This window comes from Sitodiplosis mosellana, unplaced genomic scaffold (genome assembly GCF_009176505.1).
Source record: "Sitodiplosis mosellana isolate CC-2019 unplaced genomic scaffold, AAFC_SMos_1.0 Smas_scaffold_6166, whole genome shotgun sequence".
Lineage (NCBI taxonomy): Eukaryota > Metazoa > Arthropoda > Insecta > Diptera > Cecidomyiidae > Sitodiplosis > Sitodiplosis mosellana.
In genome coordinates this window covers 3,421,415-3,434,759 of record NW_022601407.1, presented here as the reverse complement: position 1 = coordinate 3,434,759, position 13,345 = coordinate 3,421,415, and the positions used below count along the sequence as shown (strand labels likewise).

The 13,345-nt window shown below is 35.1% G+C and overlaps 2 protein-coding genes across 2 annotated transcripts; one reads left to right on the top strand and one right to left on the bottom strand.

Annotated features, from left to right (window-relative positions):
• Window positions 1-1,880, top strand: LOC129575232 (integrin-linked protein kinase homolog pat-4-like). The gene is made up of 8 exons (XM_055458322.1): window positions 1-148; window positions 438-483; window positions 599-652; window positions 725-823; window positions 901-999; window positions 1,400-1,498; window positions 1,563-1,636; window positions 1,706-1,880. The coding sequence occupies exons 1-7, from the start codon at window positions 95-97 to the stop codon at window positions 1,610-1,612; spliced, it is 501 nt and encodes a 166-aa protein (XP_055314297.1). The 5' UTR covers window positions 1-94; the 3' UTR covers window positions 1,613-1,636; window positions 1,706-1,880.
• A 6,062-nt stretch (window positions 1,881-7,942) lies between these two features.
• LOC129575230 (zinc finger protein 726-like) lies at window positions 7,943-13,132 on the bottom strand. Its single transcript, XM_055458320.1, has 12 exons — window positions 13,006-13,132; window positions 12,437-12,885; window positions 12,203-12,356; window positions 11,674-12,142; window positions 11,373-11,558; window positions 11,235-11,296; window positions 10,893-11,145; window positions 10,359-10,775; window positions 10,065-10,262; window positions 9,907-9,988; window positions 9,544-9,834; window positions 7,943-9,328 (listed from the first exon to the last, which is right to left on the bottom strand). Exons 2-12 carry the CDS (start codon window positions 12,566-12,568, stop codon window positions 9,188-9,190), a joined length of 2,385 nt encoding a protein of 794 aa, XP_055314295.1. The 5' UTR covers window positions 12,569-12,885; window positions 13,006-13,132; the 3' UTR covers window positions 7,943-9,187.
• Between the last annotated feature and the right edge of the window lie 213 nt (window positions 13,133-13,345).

Genomic DNA, 13,345 nt, shown 5'->3' with positions numbered 1-13,345 from the left:
AGATGCGCTCGATTCGTTTGTCAATCAAACAGTTCGTCAATTTTCTTCAATTGACACGTTTACAGTATACTTTTGATAGTTCGAAGCTGGAAAAATGCTGAGTCAAAGATCTTTTACACTACTGCTCGTTGGCTTGGTGTTATCCGAGGTGAGTCGACAGTTTTAGTCTGAAATTTGTAATTTTAATGTTGCTTGGAATTTTGGATCAAATCTTTTACATTTGATTCTTTTTATGGACAATTTGTGATTATTTTTCCGAAATTAATTTCATTAATGAAAAAATTTCCATTTTAAAGTTTTTCAATTGAAACAAATCTTCCACTACAAAAATAATGTCCAATAATGGAAACTTTTACTCGAATGAAAAACAGTTGAAAATCATTACAATCTCATCCATTGTTCTATTCCAATTTAATCACTTTGTTTTATTTCCACAGTTTCTGATCGTGGATGTCAGTGGTATAGGACCATCTGGGAGCAAGGGTAAGATTGAAGCTCCATTTGTTCATCAAGTTTCATTCACACAGCACACTGCGTCACTGTACGCAACATTTTCTTTCGATTAATTTCACTGATCTACTATTTTTTCAACTTTTAGTAAACGAAAAAAACATACGTGGAGAGACAGCTTTGCATAGAGCTGCTGAGACTGGTAATTTTGAGTATTTATGTTTTTAAAAAATGCTTTTTTCAATCTACTTCATTGGTCTGCATTATTTTTCAGGTGATGTGAACGAAGCTCAAAAACTCATCGACGATGGAGCCGAAGTTAATATTGAAAATTTGTTCAAGGAGACACCTCTTCATTTATCTGCTTCCAATGGTAATGTTGATTATTGGTTTTCATTGAATAAAAGATTAATTTGATCTCTTTTTTCGTGGGTCTGTGTTATTTCTCAGGTCACAAGAATGTTGCTGAACTTCTCATCAGTAAAGGAGCCATTGTTGATAGTAAAAATGAATACCATGCGACACCTCTTCATTCCGCTGCTTTCAATGGTAATTTTGAATACTTCCCATAAAATCTCTTGACACCATTCCCGAGCACAGCAATCGTGTAATGTGTAAGCTATGTGTACATGATTTATGGTAGGCCGAAAAAAACCGATTTGCAATTGAATCACACCATATCGTGTGAGTGCTGGCTGTACTCACACATACACTCAGTACTTAAACGTACGGTAAGCGTACACGATATGGTGGGATTCAATTGTATATCAGGTTTTTCGGCCACACCATAAATCGCGTACACACAGCTTACACATTACAAGATTGCTGTGCTCCGGAATGGTGTCCATATACGTTTCTACACCTTAAAAACGCTGTCTACGAGATTTTATGAGTTTCACTAAATACAAGATTGATTTGATCTTTTTTACCGGTCAAAATTATTTTTCAGGTCATGTGAATGTCGCTGAACTTCTGATCCGTAAAGGAGCAAATGTTAATGTTCAAAATAGTTCTAAGCAGACGCCTCTTCAAGTAGCTCGTAACAATGGTAAAGCTGACTAAATAAGAAATCGATTTGATCTTTTTCATTGATCTGTATTATTATTGCTCAGGTCACGATGAGGTCGCCAAACTTTTATCGGTTAAGAAAACAAAATACTAGTAATTCAATTGGCTACTAACGATGGTAATGTTGCATATTTTTTCACAAAATTAGAAATTGGTTTGATCTTTTTGATCAATGTGTATTTTTCAGGTGACGAATAGCTGAACCAATTTAGCTGAATAATCGGATGATTTCCTTCGATTCCCCGTTTCGATTGTAGTGTAGAATTAATTTCAAAACATTTTTTTGTCAATCTATGACCATACCAACCAATATTGTTGCTTTGTTGGACCATCCATTAATATTCTGTCAAAAAACACCTCAAGTTATTTGTCTTTTTATTTGCTTACGATATAGGTATTGGTATAGAGTGGAATTTTTTTTTAAATTTTTGTGACCTTAACGTACATCCGTGCTAAATTTGAACGCGACTTGTATGAGTCGTATGCCGTAGGCAAAATCCAAGAATGAAAATAAATTATACAGAAAAAATCAAAAAAAAAAACCAAATCTCAATCTGGTTTGTACAGTGTTGGTCAGGGCCCTACTAAAGTCAGCTCAAGTTTATACTAATACTTCAAAATAATTCCAGGGCTCAAGAATCGCACATTCAGTTCACAGTACAACTCATTTCAATGAGAGCCACAGCGCTCGTGTGCGATGCTTTTCTCATATAAACCGAGTTGTGTGCGCATACCGCTCACTTACTTCTCCTTTGCTTTGTCGTTCGGATCTTCGTTCGGCCGAAAAAATAAGAAGAAGAAGAAGAAGAAGAAGAAGAAGGAGAAGAAGAAGAAGAAGAAGTAGTAGTAGTAGTAGTAGGTTCACCATAGCCGAAATACAGGCACGAACATGTTTTTCTTTATTCTACGTGTCTGCTGTGAGTTTTTGAGCGCACATTGAACGGACAGTGGTTAACTCATTTGTATTTGAACATTTGTGCACTGTTCGTCGTCCGTTCCGACATTGTGATGCATTGCGCTACTCACAGGGTCCACTCAGTGCGATTCTTAAGCCTTAAATGATTCTATTCTGATTCTAATAGTAAACGACAATGCTATCGCGCATAGTCCGAAGCAAGCTGATCAGAGTTTGAAATCTACTTAATTTCACCAGATCAGAAATGTTATTGTATTGAATGACTCTTACAATCTGAATCAATAACATCAGACGAATGTGTAGACATCCGCAAGTCATCCTTCAACCACAGCGAACCATAGTTAGACAGTGTATGGAATGGATAATGGACATTGGACATTGTCAATGTAACCAGACATGCATATTTTGAACCAGACATAGAATTAATCAACAGAAAATAAATAAAATTAGAATATTACAGTACGCCCCCGCAAATTAGAAATGAAATGTCCCGAGACCATTTCCAATTTGCGGAGTTTTCTAATTTCTGAGGTTTTTTCAATTTCATCCAAAAACGGTGTATCAAATGAAAAACTGATAGGGGGAATGATTTGCTTAATTGAAAACAATATATTGAACACTGTTCAATCAGGTATTGTACGTAAATACATGCTTATAAGCAGTTATTTTAGTGATTATAAATATATAGTAAGTCTGTTAGTTTATTTTGCTGGATAAACTACTCCTCGGAACAAACCGAAATAAATGATGACCTATCTTACGATAGTAAACAGAAAACATTAGCATTCTATATACAATTTTGTATATGCAAATTCTCTGATGGAACAAATCGGTTTCGACTTGTTAATAATTGATGATTGATGATTGACGCAGACAATATGGAACAGATTACTTCTTGACTTAATTTTTAACTTCATGGTAAACGTCGAAAATCTCAAGCTGATCTGCTAATATAGTTATTCAACGAAATGGAATTAAAAATGAAGTAAATTTCCCTTTGTTTTGAATGAAATGATTCGGAAACCCCGGAAATTAGAAATTTTCCATACAAATTTTCAAACCTGAAATTCATTTCTAATTTTTGAGGTTTTCTAATTCTCGGGTTTCTAATTTGCGGGGGCGTACTGTAATACAGTAACTGTATTAATAAATTTTGTACCGAATTTGGTACAACATCGAAAAAAAATTTTGACGTTTTGATTTGACCGTTTTTGTCATTTTTTGACGATTTGACGATTAACTTTTCAATTTAAAAAAACAGTTTTCCCAATCGAATGAAAAACAATTGAAAACCATTACAATCTCATCCGTTGTTCCCATTCCAATTAAATCACTTTGTTTTATTTACACAGTTCTTAATCGTGGATGTGGCCCGTGTGCAAATAAAGTGACTGACAGTCACTCATTTGTATATAGCTGCAAATAACTAAAACTGGCTAAGTTGATTGAATTCAAAAATGTTGTATAGAAACAATCAATTTTAGTTATTCTTTCAGCCAGTCGTCTAATTTCGGACTTTTTGGCTACTAGATGACTATAACTGAAGTTGCCTACAGTCGAATATTTTGTTCGAGATAATCACTTTTAGTCAGTAATAGTCAGCCAAAAAGTCCGAAATTAGGCGGCTGGCTAGTCAGTCACGAATTTTTCACACGGGGAGTGGAGGGAAAGTAAAAGACATTCGCGCAAAGAAAAACGATAAGATTAGAGATTCATTTCTTTATGAAGTTTCACTCACAAATTCCCTATATAAAACACTTTTTGATGTATATAACATGAAGAATAATACATGGGTGGATTGGTGCACTCCCTTTTAACCTCCTCCCATTTTTTCCGCGTATTGAATAGTTTTGTTTCTTTCTTCGTGCCCATCTAGTTTATTTTGTTATTATAAACCTCGTATATAGTGTATTGTATTGAGTGATATATTGGTGTAATAACCATACAGGTACCATACAAGCTTACATACGGGCTGTTATATGTTATACGGTGCTACTGGAACCATCATTTACCCAATATTTTGCTCAAAAATCAAATTTGCCATTTTTCTGCGTTTTTTTCTCTGCGTTTTATACGATTTATTATTTTTTTCGTACGTAACACTAAATTGGAATGAAAGAGAGAGATTCCACTAATTTTCATCATCCAATCATGCATACGTTAAAATGCGTTAAAACAACGCAACGCATACTCGTCAGCAGCTGATATCAGCAACTGACATCATCTCACAACACGCTCTAGACATAGGACATACGAAATTGTCTTTCACTTCACTTCACTTCACTGATCTATTTTTAGCACTACATGAAATGTAGAGCTACTAATCTGGATTTTTTTACTAATACTTTTTTGAGCCATGGACAGAATTAGAGTGGCTTTCAATTTTATGCTCATATTTTTTATTCAATTTAAACTTGCCTATGTATCTTTCAAAAATGAAATTAAACCAAGATCTTGTTATTCATTATTGTAATAACTGAGAGAATCTTTTTTCTGTACCTACTTTGTTGCATATATATATATCCTTCATAATATGCTTTTAATCCATAGTGTTATTAACTCGAATCGACCCACAATTATTTTTTTTTTTCACCGATTTTCAAAATATTGCTAAAATATCTTATTTAAATGGAAAAAATAAGATCTGCATACTCAGTTTTTTCAATTGTCCACTAGTTTTCCCGGAATTCATTTTTGATTTTGTGATTTTCAGTGCAAAATCGACGAAAAGAAGTGGAAATTTAAAAAAATGACGCAAAAACTCACTTTTTCTAACAAATTAAAATTTTGAAGTGCTGTAACTTGAAAATAATTCCAACAACTTTAGATCCGCCAGGATCACTGAATAGTGGCATCCTTTAAGAATCATAAACACGCTATAGCATAATGATATTATCACTCGTTAAGTTTTTTATACCAAGGTTTGTTACTTGTCAAAAAGCGTTACATATACACCAAAATTTCAGAGGGGAATGAGTAATCTAGATACAGTGCGAAATAGCGGTTTCAACTATTTTTGGATGAATTTACACTAGTTTTAGGGGAAAATGTGTTATTGCTTATGCGAACGCTCAAGTAGCTACTATTCATATACGTGCCGATACATAGACACGCACTGGTCACCAAGTCTGTGCAGTTGTATGTATTGAACGAGTTGCTGTGTGCAAAACTTACAATACATACAACTGCACAGGCTTGGTCACCAGTGCGTGTCTATGTATTGACACGTATATGAAAAGTAGCCACTTGAGCGTTCGCATAAGCAATAACACATTTTCCCCTAAAATTAGTGTAAATTCATCCAAAAACAGTTGAAACCGCTATTTTGCACTGTATCTAGATTACTCATTCCCCTCCGAAAACTTACAGTGTATATGTAACACGGGGTTGATTCGAATTAAAAGGGACGAATTTTAATGATATATTACGACGATTCCACAACAAGCGGGAATATCAATTCTACATTTTTCGGGTCAAGTATCTTGGTAAAAAGTTATTTTTTCTCTAAAATAAAGGGTGTCTTCTCAGATATTAACCTAAATATGACTTTTTCAGGTACCTCCCCAAAAAAGTTACGTTTTTCATGAATTCTGGTATGAAAATATCATTTTTTTAGGATTTATGCGTAATGTGCACAGACGTCCTCAGGTACATGTCATCAGCACCGCCCGGAAATAGTGCTCGAATAGTGCTGTCGATTGCAATTGATCCCATGAATAGTGCTGCTCGGAGACGCTAGCACTATTCGTCGGAAGTTGAAAAATCGATTTTTTGATACTTTTGTATGGGAAGTATGTGAAATCAAATAAAAAAACTTCTTTCGAAGTAATTCCTCGTGACGAAAGCGATATCAAAACAGCTGATATCAATTTTAAAAAATCGTTACGGTGCGATTCTGAAATTAGATGGAAGAATGCAAAAAAAGCAAATCTAAATCGCTCCGAAATGATTTTTTAAAATTGATATCAGCTGTTTTGTGTTCGCTTTCGTCACGAGGAATTACTTCGAAAGAAGTTTTTTTATTTGATATCAGTTGTTTTGTACCCGAAATTTTTTTCCAACAAAATCAACCAACACAAGTGGTGTGTATTGAGTCAAAGAAAATGAAACATGAAATGTTGTAGTTAAAAACCAGCATTGTCGCCTTTTTGAATAAAGCAAAATCAGCGCGTAGGTGGGAAAGCAGACTTATGAGCGTGTGGACTCGAGTTCGAGTCGCACGCCGGAGGAAAAAAAAATTTATTTTTTTTTTCGTTTAAAAAAATTTGGTTTTTGGACAGACAGATGAAATTACAATTTGTTTGGAATAAAAAGACTTGGTGAGGGGCTGGTATCTGAAGGAATTTTATTCATCTGAACTCAAAAACACTTTGGTTATGATTTTGCCCTTGTTAACGGCAACAAAAATGAGTTTTAGTTGATTTTTGTCGATTTTTCATGTTTTTTCCAAATTCTAAAGGCTATATCTCCAAAAACAGAGTTTTCCCAGATATAAGCTATATGTCAAATTTTAGCTCTAACTTGGGGCTAAATTCCAGAGAATTTTTAAAAAAAATCGTCGGAGCCGTTTTCGAGAAAATGGCCGATTTATGCAAGGCCAGGTGACCATTTTTTTGGGTTTCTGCCAAATAAGATCATGCCAACTCAATTTTTTCAGAATAAAAAAGATGTCATTTGATAGCTGGCCTCAAGACCTTTCCAACGATACCCAAAAGTTTGAAATCGGTTTACTGGGTTAGGCACAGTGATCATTGGAAAGAAGGCCATATTTTGAATTTTCAAAGGCCGGCCAAGGTCAAGATGGCGGCCAAATCAAAAAATGGCGGAACAAAAAAGTCTTAGTTTTTGTTATGCTTCAATGCCTGAAAGTTTAAAAAAGATCGGGCAAAAACTACGGACGGACGGACGGACACACAGAAAAAATATTATCTCAGAATAATTGGTGGAGACGGCAAAGAAAATTTTCAAATGGCCATAACTCATGAACTGATGGTCCGATTTCGACGTTCTTGGTCTTGTTGGGAAGGTCTCGACGAGAAGCTTCAAAAAAAGCTTTTGAGATGACTGGGCCGCGTCCACCCTCCGGTAAATGGCAGAAACTGAGAATTGCTCCAAATTTTTAAGTGGCCATATCTATGGAGACGGTTGGTCGATTCCCAAGTTTGAATGCATTTTCTGGGCCTATGAGCCAAGGGCTTTCTGACGATACTTCATTCATACCAAATGGCCCCTTAGAAAAAAAGTTCGAAATTGCGTGTATATATAGGCGAGTTCGACTTTCAGCACAGAGGTGCTTTCGTCACTCGCGCCTGCTGTCGCCGGCTGTGATTCATCTCCTAAAATATGTCTGTGTCAATTTTCATCAAAATCCGTATATTTTTTGTATGTTTTTTCAATCGTTTTATCAACGGCTTCCACGAAACCTTACAAATTTTGTAATTGCACTTTTACAACTCTGCAGATACCCTGTCTAAAGATTGAAAAACCAAAAAACAAACACATTCAATATATCACGTATTGCTAGTAAGTCACAATTATTCATTTTATTCGCTATTTCAATTGACAAATTGCTTAATAAGCTACAAGAAAAGGAGAAGAAACTCGAAATAAACAAACGTCATTCAAACCATTTGTTTTTCCAATGTTTTCTATTCAATAATATTATTTGTGTTTATTCCAATGGCCATTTTTACCTCTCGATACATTTTGAATTATACAATTGAATTCAAAACGAAAGCTTTCCAATTACTTTCCTGTTATGAATGTTTCACTTGCAAGCGCGTCCTTTGTGACTTTTCAAAAGACTTGAACGTATTTGGTACGAAACACAGTCAGTGACTACATGCAGCTAATATAATATCTGTTCCTAAGCGTAGTCTCCTAATTAGCTGGGATAGATCTAAAGTAGTCAATTGGAATCTAATTTACACCGCAAAAAATTGTGCACAAAAAAAGTATTCGGCCAAACCGATTTATTTGAGAATTTCTACATTTTTTTTTTATAAAATATCAACACAGATCGTTTCTATTGGCACTAGATCTTCGCTTGGCCGGCGCCACTACCATTCGGCCAAATTTTACCCTACAGCTAACACAATAATGTTTGAAAACTCGTGAAATGGCTTAAAATCACTGAAAACATTAATAATTCATCGTTTCACATCGTCTGTGTTGATATTTTATTTAAAAAAATTGTAGAAATTCTCAAATAAACCGGTTTGGCCGAATACTTTTTTTGTGCACAATTTCAACGTCTCGATAAACATGGCTACAGCAAAGGCAAAAATCATGTTAATTATTTCCGGAATTGTTTCAACATTTTTTGCGCACTGACTTGCATAGGTAGATTGGCGAGTTATACTTTCAAAACTGGAGTACTTTCATTACTTAAAATAAAAATGAATCATGCACAGAGTGAAAATAAAAGAGCAACGTAGCTATGTTTCACTTTTATTCTGACTCCGCGCATGTTGCAGTTTTATTTTATACGCGTTCTTTATTTCACTATTATTTCAAACCAACTTTATGTTTCGGTTTTATTTTATGAGAGATTGGCGGGCCACGATCATTATCACCCATTCATTTGATCAGATACATCGTTTTTATTTGAATGCTTCACTTAACAGAAAATATTTTCTGTTTTAATATTCTTTGACGAATAATTATCGGTTTAATAAGACGCTTCTGAATGGTATGAAATTATTGTATTTGATCATCAGAAAAGACGCATTATCCAAGGTTTAATTTTTGCGCTCATTTCTTGTCCTTATCGGCCAGCCATTCCTCTTCATGCCGTTGTTTTCTATGTTTATACATGTTTGTCCGCCAAATGAACGTCTCATCACAATAGGTGCACTTATAGCTCTTCTCATTCGTATGCGTTGCGATGTGATCCTAAAATAGGTTGTTCAATCCAATTCAGAGCGTGTTATGAGCTGACGAGTATGCGTTCCGTTTTTTCAACGCATTTGCAGTATGAAAACGAAAGAGTAAGCAATCTGCCTGACGTTAGTTAGTGCTGCTGATGTCAGCTCATAACACGCTCTGATCCAATTCATAGTGAATTGAAGACAGAAAATGATGTAAAAATGTTATCCAAAATGTCGTACCTTCAGCGATGATTGTGACTTGAGTGATTTCTCACATAAATGACATTTGAAATCCAATTCAGCATGGACATTCTTAATATGTTGTTTCAGTGCAATTGGATGGGGGGAAATTTTATCACAATGGCTGCATTTCTGTGGCTCTGGATTGTGTATCATTTTATGTCCTTTCAAAATACGCTTCGTCGTATACCATCCATTACATATATCACACTGGAATTTTGGCTTTGTTTTCGACGCTACATCCAAATGTTTCGCTTGATGGAGTTTTAATTGCGCTTCTGTTTTGAATTTCTTAAATGAAAAGTAAAATATTAAAACCAATTAAAACCGTTGAATTGTACTTTTCCGACTGATTCGTTTTACCTTTGCACAGAACTCACAAATCTGATCATGCTTTAGATCGTGCCTTTTACGATGTCCATTCAGCTCTTTTTGGCTATGAAATCTATTTGGGATCATAGGCAATTTTTCACATGTAATTTCAGTCACGCTAATCTGAAGTGTATGTACTTTGTACTCACCTTTTGTCGCATACATCGCAAATGAAATTGCGTTGATTTTCGCTATTATGATTTCTATGTGTTTTCAAATGGTCTTTCAAGTGGTTACTACATGTAAACGACTTCTGACACGTGTCGCAATAATACTTATTTGAATGCCAATCATTGTGTCGTTTTAAAACGTATCGGTTTGGCAGCGATTCGTTGCAAACATCACATCTATTTGGAATCATTGAAGACACATATCAAATTATTTTTTATTTTCGGTTAAATTATGGAAAATTCGAGTGAAATGCAGAGATATTTTGAAATTACTTGAAAACATCCGGACTATTGTGCAATGCAATGTGATCACTGAATAAAGTTATGCGGGAAAACTTTTTCTGGCAACACGATACCGATCCGACCAATTTGTGAATATCTAAATAATGTGATTGCATTTCTTTGAACGAGGTAAACGTTGTTGCTGGACACAGATCGCACGAAGCATCGACATAGCCCGGTATCTCTACGTCATTGCCATTGTTTTCATTAGAACTCGTTTCAAGCGGTGAAGAATTTAGTTGTTCCCCTGGATGTGTGAGTTTCATATGAGTTCTATGTTGTTTTTTGGTCGCAAAGTATCTGTCACAAATTTCGCACATAAATTGCTTTGTTGATAAAGCAGTATGCCGTTTCACGTGATCAATGAGGGTATATCGACGGCTGTGTTCTAGCTTGCATACTCGACATCTGAAAAATTCAATGAAAAAAACTCTTCATATTATGATATCGTTATTCGTAAGCAATAGAATAAACTTATTGAAAGGAAAATTTATATTGCTAAAATTTCGTATGTTTGAGTTCAACCTGAAAGTGTCTGGATCGATGTGCCATTGAATGTGATCCAAAACTTTTTTGTTATAACACATTTTAGATCCGCAACACCGGAGATATCCGTTTGGATTCCCATGTTCTGATAAATAGTGTGATTTGGCCATTGTGATACTATCGAGCTGAGCATCACATTGTTCACATTTCCGATCGAAATATTTCTCGATTGTATTTTTGATCTGTACCTCACTTATATTGAACTCCATACATTTTATTTCGTTCAAATAATCTGCAATGAAATCAGTCAATTTGAATATCAACAATATTCACAACACTGTTCAACATCAGACACGAACTTGTACAATAAAAATTATTTACCTTCTAATCCGTTCGAATGATCCACTTCTAGGTGAATTTCCAAATGCTTTCGAGTCTTGAAACTTTAAATAAAGAATTATTATTATTATTATGATTATGATTATGACTTCATTTAATTGAAATACAGCGTTAACCTACCTCTGATCGCATTGATCGCATGGGAATTTTGCTTTAGTTGCATGTACATTGAGAATATGACGTTCTATGGAGCTGAATACAGTGAATACCTTCTGGCATATGTCGCACGTGAATTGGTTGAAATGTTTGAGTTTGTGTTGTTGATAAGATTGATACGTTTTCTTGACTTCTCCACAAATCTGGCATCTGTTTTGTTTAGAATAATACATTTTTCATCAGAATAAATGCTTGTTCTTTGTCAAAGACTACATTTTTTTTTGAATTTTTACTCTAACTCAATCCAATGTTTGTGTTCACTCACTTGAATACTTCTGGATTCAAATGATATACAATATGGGCATTCATGAGAGAATTCTCTGACAATTTTAGTGAACAACATTTCACATAGCCTTTGGGCTGATTGTTATGTCTCACTTTATAATGTTGGATGGCTTCTTGTAATGTTCGGAATGTGGCTTCACAGAAATCACAACTCATGTCGCAGTATTGGTCAATAATTTGCTGTTGTTGTTCGGGGCTTACTTCACTGATGTGTCGTGGAAGTCGAGTGCCTTCGCCACTCTCTGGCAGCTCATTGCGATCGATCAGTTCATCATAAACTTCATTACCATCTGAGAATCCCTGTTCATTCCCTGACCCATAATGAAGTTTGCTTTCTTCTAATTCCATATTCTCATCTCCTTCTCCCATCATCACTTTGGTGGGCCTCAATAGGTCAATACAAACCATTTCCCGATGGAATTCTGGCTCAACATTTGGAACCGCGTATTCTGAAAAATGTACGTGAATCAAGAATCAAACGTAAATGACAATAAAACGAAGAAATTCACCTTCATCACTTTCGTCTTTGACCGCATTGTTGATGTGTTGTCGCAGATACTCTTCGCGCAATGCGATGACCTCTTCGGAAAACTTACGAAATGATTCAACTTTGTCCCAACATTCAATGCAAATTACTTTTGGCAAAATGTCCGAGTCGCTCACCTTCAAGGATTTAGATAATTGTCCATTCAATTTTAGTCATTCCTTGACATGTGCTGATTTTACTGGAACGAACGACTTACCTCGTCGTGAAAATACTGCTTTAGCGTGTCGATTATAGTCGGCATCGATGCAGCATTCTCGAATATATCAAAGTATTCAATAGCTTGTGTATAACACAAACGACAACGATCCGCTTCCACTTTTACTTCCATCGCGTATTTTTTTTAGTTTATTCAGAATAAAACCGCAATTTCAACTAAAATAGTATTTCTCTGAATATTCTGTTTACAATGTGTGCGGTAGATTTTGTTTTGATAGTTCTGTCAAAGTCAGAGTGTCGTTTCATGTGAGTTGACATCAGATGGAGCTTCGGTTCAGCCCAGCACATTGTTTTTCTATTTAACCGGATGAGGAGCGAAATTCAAAAAGTGCCACACAATATTTTCGTTTTGTTTCTTATGGCGTCAAATATATCAAATCAATTGATCAATACAGCGATGCTTTGAAAATGTTCCAAATTGGAAATAAACTAGAGAAAACAGTTTTTATTTATTTATTTAGTTGTTCACATTTGATATATATATTTGATTTTTTTTTTAATGTTTCACTTGAAAATAACGTATGAGCTGCTTTTTTGCGTAACAATCACCTATTCATTGGGGCATTTTTGTTCAGATTCATAGCAATTTGATCCTAAGTTTAAGGCCTTCCAACGTCATGTAAACTAAAACGAAAAGAAAAGCCGAGAATTTTTCAACTTTTCCTTCGTCATTGCAAGTGCATTTTTTCTCCTGAATGCCCCTGGTTAGATGTGCAGAAAAGTTCACGTTAAATGAATAAACATTTTTTGCATCAATGTTTCATTCATCAGCTGGGTGCATGTGTATTCTGACGTAGTTGCGTGCAGACATTTTATGTTCGAATATTATTGCATTTGAGGAAATTCCGATTGGTTCCAGTTCACCTTTAAGTTTCGAATCTTTGGATTT

Excerpts from the sequence above, each read along its gene's own strand:
- LOC129575232 (XM_055458322.1), top strand. The coding sequence starts at position 95 with ATGCTGAGTCAAAGATCTTTTACACTACTGCTCGTTGGCTTGGTGTTA. Across the intron at positions 149-437 it reads TTGGCTTGGTGTTATCCGAG|TTTCTGATCGTGGATGTCAG; the intron begins GTGAGTCGACAG and ends TTATTTCCACAG. Across the intron at positions 1,000-1,399 it reads TCATTCCGCTGCTTTCAATG|GTCATGTGAATGTCGCTGAA; the intron begins GTAATTTTGAAT and ends ATTATTTTTCAG.
- LOC129575230 (XM_055458320.1), bottom strand. The coding sequence starts at position 12,568 with ATGGAAGTAAAAGTGGAAGCGGATCGTTGTCGTTTGTGTTATACACAA. Across the intron at positions 11,559-11,673 it reads TTGAATCCAGAAGTATTCAA|ATGCCAGATTTGTGGAGAAG; the intron begins GTGAGTGAACAC and ends TAAACAAAACAG. Across the intron at positions 10,263-10,358 it reads AATAGTCCGGATGTTTTCAA|ATGTGATGTTTGCAACGAAT; the intron begins GTAATTTCAAAA and ends GATTCCAAATAG.